General features: G+C 39.4%; 1 protein-coding gene across 3 annotated transcripts in view; it reads right to left on the bottom strand.

The window, feature by feature from the left end:
- Positions 1–3,400: 3,400 nt before the first annotated feature.
- The window catches only part of LOC121896207 (PHD finger protein 20-like), a 19,357-nt gene continuing 17,295 nt past the window's right edge, over positions 3,401–5,462 (bottom strand). For all 3 annotated transcript variants that reach the window (XM_042409950.1, XM_042409949.1, XM_042409951.1), the window contains exons 17-18: positions 5,224–5,462; positions 3,401–4,330 (exon numbers count right to left, since the gene is read on the bottom strand). The exon at positions 5,224–5,462 is cut by the window's right edge and continues 44 nt beyond it. In XM_042409950.1, the coding sequence (XP_042265884.1) occupies positions 4,194–4,330; positions 5,224–5,462 (376 nt within the window). In that variant the 3' untranslated portion in view covers positions 3,401–4,193. The remainder of the gene's footprint in view (positions 4,331–5,223) is intronic.

Genomic DNA, 5,462 nt, shown 5'->3' with positions numbered 1-5,462 from the left:
AGTCACTTAGACACAAAAAGATGTGAAAACAGGCTGAAAAATACCAAAGTTCCCCTTTAAATTTTTATTTAACAAACCTGCCAGGTGAAAGATCACTGGGTTATAATTTGACCCAGTTTGGGTTGATGCAGCACTGACACAATAATGTCATTTTGAGCCAGTTTTAGTGTTATTTTTTATTTTCCTGTTGGGTTATTGACCCAAACTAAAGCTTGTTATAACCTACTCTTCTTAAACTTACATGTCAGTTTGTTATTGATTGTTAATTTATGACACAATTTCAATACTTAGGCCTATATCAATCATTATGGTTTATTGGCTTGCATAACCCTTTAACTTAGGTTGTACAGATTTTAGGAATATGAAGCATTTTAAGATATTCTGGGACATGACATTACAATAAGCAAAAATACCAACGTAGGCACTGGGGAAACATGTCTACTGCAGATGAAACTAAAAAAAATGCCTTTGCACTCTGCTCATAAAAATGAGCATATCTCAAAAACAAAAAAATGTACATAGTTCAAATAACTCATGGAATGTTAAGAAATATTTTGTTCATGTTTCTACATTCAGAAATGTTTTGATCAATGTGTTTTGTGTGTTTATTCAGTAAAATTTGATGAAAAAACATGTCAGATTTTTGTATTTTTTAAATATATGACACAATTTCAATACCTTTATCAATTAATATGGTTTATTAACTTACATAACTTTTTAGCTTAGGTTGTACAGATTCTAGGGATATGAAGCATTTGAAGAAACTCCAAAAAATTACATCACAATAAGAAAAAATACCAATGTAGGCACTGGCGGACCATTTCTATTGCAGAGTTCAAAGGGTTAATAACAGTAAACTCGGCAGCCACACATTTCTCTGTTCTGTATTTCTCTGTTTTGCTGTCTTTAGGTTATGCTAACCCATTGTTGCTAACTTTGGAGCTAACCCCCTTTACTTTTCCAGCATTTGGGGAAACCACAGATGTGACTTTTTAGCATTTATTAACTGACACACTGTAGTCTGTACTGTACATTTACTGCCAGACTGACAACTTACTACTAACCTTTTCCTCTGCTCCGCTCGCATCCACCGTCACTTCTCTGTCCCTCGCTCTTTCCCGCTCGCTACGCAAACATACTCCTTAACGGAGCCGCGCGACCAGTGGTTTCCCAGGCAACGACAGAGGTTGACCCACGTACCGGAACAGCGCTCCTCAGAGACTCCCAAACGCTGTCGATTTCAACGAGAACCCCCACCAGATATCCGAATGAATGGATATTCATTCGGATACCAAATATTAAAAAATATTTTTTTTGGCCTGGCGGGGGTTCTCGTTGTGTCACTATGGAGAAACACAGATTCAATAAACGTCCAGTACGTTCAGTAAACGTTGAGCAGTCTCAATTAAGTTGGGCGAGTTCAAAGTTGTGAAAACAGCGGGGGTGTTTTGATCACCGTTTTCACAGGTAATTTGTTAGTCTGTCCCTCCCGCCGCAGGAAATAATGAATTAATCCTGGAAAGCTGTTGATGTGGCACTTTTCTCCTTATGAAAATAACACGGAGATTATTCGACCAATGAGAATTTAGTTGGACGAGAGCATATCGACCAGTCGACCAGCAGAGGACAGCCCTGGTAAGTTTTTGGTTAGTCATTTGGTCTTCATCGGACAGCGTGAGACAACAGGACACGTCTGAACCACCAGACCACTGAAAGTCAAAAGTTTCACTTATCACAAAAATTACTTAAAAATTTGACTATCAATATATATTTTTATTTTATTTTTTGTTCTGGCAGAAATCTCCTCTCATACATAACTCTGACAATCACTGAAGTGTTTTCTTAGCAGCAGATATAAAACCTTCAGTTTTAATGATTTTCATGTCATTAACTGATTACAGACTAAAAGCTGAAAACAGGGTTCATTATTTTCTGTTCAGCAACATGTACGAATGAAGAGTCATGTTTATGTTGCTGGACAGAGTTTTATAGATGTAAGGATGTAGGATATAGAATGTAAGGAAACAAGATCCACACTGACTTGAATTTCAAAGTTTTAATCAAAGAATCTCTTAAATCTCTGGAAACTCTTTTCTCAAACCTCAAACAGAGTCAGAAAAAAAATAAAAGTTGACATGTGAACTGCATTCAGAGGCTCCTCGTCAACTGATCCGACCATATAAACCAAGTGATTGTGTTCAGGTGAACTGCAGGATGAAAATAACGTAAGCTGGCCAACAGAAATGAAGCGGTAATCAAACGAGATGTCAAAAGAGAAGCAACAGAAGCTTCAGAGTCAATCAGGCGGATCCATAAACAATCTCTCTATCAAAATACATCTACAGCTTTATACAGTTAGTTTCTTGTACAAGTATAGAACACATTCATTTAGACATATTTACATTTTAAAAATGTTTTTTTTGTGTGTGACAACAGAACAGTTTGGTTTGTTAATTTAGCTGAAAACAGTTTATTAGCCTGTTAGCAACATTGCACTGCCTTTGGATTTATTGAGAGATGCTAACAATGCTAATAAGCGCCAACAACAGCACAGCAGAACTCTGCATCTGTGATGAATTATTTTTATATACAGAGGTGAATATTTACAATTTAAAGAAGGAGCTCCTGCTTCAAATGTGTTGAGTTAATCAATAAATCACATACGCTGCCACTATGTGATCAAAGTTCTCACTTTTGTCATGTTAGGAGCAGCTTTATTTGCTGAGGAAGGCAATGAGATGCTGCTGAAAGCTCCAGAAAGCAAGTAAATGAATCTGTAAACTTAAGATTTGTTCCCAAAAGGTCAAAAATGAACTTCTATGAAAACATCTTTTAGAAGCTTTGTTGATATTTTTCTTTGTAAAGTCAAAAAGAGACATTTTGTTAAGAAAAAAAAAGCACTTTTATAATCTATAAAACTAGAAGAATTAAACGGAGACCTGATGATATTCAAATATAAAGAAAGAGCACACAGAGAACAGACGGAACTGAGCTTAGTTTGTTAGCTTGAGAGGGACGTGAGTCACGATGAATTCTGACCTACAAAGACAAAAAAAAAAAAAAAAAAAAAAACAGGAGCTACTCCGACTGAAACTGACTTAAATACTGATTACAAGTATTGTGTCCAAAGCCTGATATATTTGATTCCTCTGTGCTGTAGACCTCCGTTATTGTTGGTATAACATACAACAACATATCACAGCCTCTGAGTTTGTATTGAAGTTCTTCAAGAAATGTATAATCAGTATAAATACCATCTTATTGCTGTTATTGGTCTTTGGAACCGTTTCTAAACAAACTCTTCATGATGAGGGAACCCAGTGCAGCGGTGTGACTCACTGACGTGTTTTTAATAGTTTCTGGACAACAACGGAGGAATCAGATATATCAGCTTTGATATACACACACGATACTTGTTAGTGGATCAGTTCATTGTTGGTTTGGATCCAAAACATGAAGAAAAACAGAAAATCACCTTTAAAGACATTCTTTAAAGTTTTCCTGCCTCACTGTGTCCTGCAAGGATGTGTTGATTTTTATTTATTTATTTTTACTAAAAAAAAATATATATATATTAGAGCAGTTAGTTGTAATTTCAATAAAATTAATACAACAAATATTTGTTTTGAGAAATATCTTATAAAAGCATCACTGTGGAAATCTTTCAACTAAATCCTCACATCTTCAAAAATCACTCTTCATCCTTCAGGTGAGTTTGTACGTAGTTTCTGTTGCTGGTGTCACACTGCAGAAGGACATTTGTCTGATTTAATGCGTCAGTTTGAAAGCTGCTACAAAAATGTTGTGTGTGAAGGTAAAAGTAGACTCAGCTGTAACTTTTGTCTGCTGTTAAGACAACATAATCAATGTTCAGTTCAGTTATTAACGTTAACGAGCCCCAAACAGACAAGAGCTGGTCTTGTTATTGATAGAAGAAAAACTTAACGGAATCCAAATCAATCAATCAATAATCAGATCTGTCGTCACCATGTGGTCGGACACTGCTGGAAGAGTTCAGTCACACTTCTCCGTTGTGTTGCAGTGCACCTTTTCTCCACCAGAGGGGGGCGCTGTCCTCTGTGGGGAGACCAACCCCCGTTCATGTGTTAACTTCATCTGCTCCTATTGGCTCGCAGAGCCTTGCCGGGGGTCAAAGGTGAGGGGGGGTCAGAGTGGGCAGAGTGGACGGTGTGTCAGCGGCAGACCGACAGGTGCCTCACAGTGCACAGGTCACGAAGCAGCCTCCTGATTCGTTGTTTGAGCTGCGGGAGGCGGGACAAAGGGTCGGGAGGCTCCAGCTCGCCCGAGTGGTCCAACCAGGACTCCAACACTGGAGACACGGAGAGACACAGTCAGCTTCTATTCATACAGCAGGTTCACAGCATTCATGTGACGTTCTTCAATGTATAAACCAGAAACCTGGTTACAGGAATCACAGCGAAGGATTAGAGCGACCTGACTTCCACATGTAGATTTCTCCTTAACCAGCGTTTTACAACAAGGCCGGAGTACCAGCGCAACAGGGGGATGACACATATATATATACAGTAGCCCTGAAGTGCAAATCACAACATCAATTCAAAAAACACAACAAATAAAACACAACCGCAAAAGCAGACAACAACATTAACTTCTACCGGAAAAGGTAGTTACATGCTACCGACAACGCTTGTTGCTGATTGGATGGACGCACTGTTCGTCTTTTTAACAGGAAGGAGGCGCTGTCCTCTCTCTCTCTCTCTCTCTCTCTCTCTCTCTCTATATATATATGAAAGCATGTGGATTTTCCTTTTTTTTTTTTTTTTAATTCACACGAAAAACAGAATAACAAAGTAATACATTGATTGTTTATCTTGCTATGAATCAAGTTGAACACAGCGCTGGGTGGAGACTACACGGACCCCAAATGAAGGCAGACAGCGCCTCCTTCCTGTTAAAAAGACGAACAGTGCGTCCGTCCAACCAGCGATGATCCTTGTCAATGGGAGAGCGTCCAATCAGCAACAAGCTTTGTCGATAGCAGGTACCTACCTTTTCCGGTAGAGGTTAATGTTGTTGTGTTGTCTGCTTTTGTTGTTGTGTTTTGTCATTTGCTGTTGTGATCTGCACTTCAGGGCCACCGTACTTATATACAGCCATAGAAAAGTCCCTGCAGTGTGTTTATAAAGGTGTGACTGTGTGTGTGTGTGTGTGTGTGTGTGTGTGTGTGTGTGTGTGTGTTACCGTCCAGCTCTCGCTCTATCAGGTCCATCCTGGCGCTGATCTGGTGGTGAACAGACTCGACGTGCTCCAGCAGGTTCAGCTGACACTCGGCCACCGCCATCGACGCCGGCCGCGGCTCCGGTGTTTGTGTTTGTGTGTGAGCGTGTGCGTGTGTGTGTTCGTCGCTGCCTGTGTGTTTCTCTCTTTTTACGCTGATGTCACCGTACGTTTCTGCGTGTGTGTTTGTGTTTTTATCGTCA

Source organism: Thunnus maccoyii, chromosome 4, assembly GCF_910596095.1.
Source record: "Thunnus maccoyii chromosome 4, fThuMac1.1, whole genome shotgun sequence".
Lineage (NCBI taxonomy): Eukaryota > Metazoa > Chordata > Actinopteri > Scombriformes > Scombridae > Thunnus > Thunnus maccoyii.
This window is presented reverse-complemented; position numbering and strand designations above follow the sequence as displayed.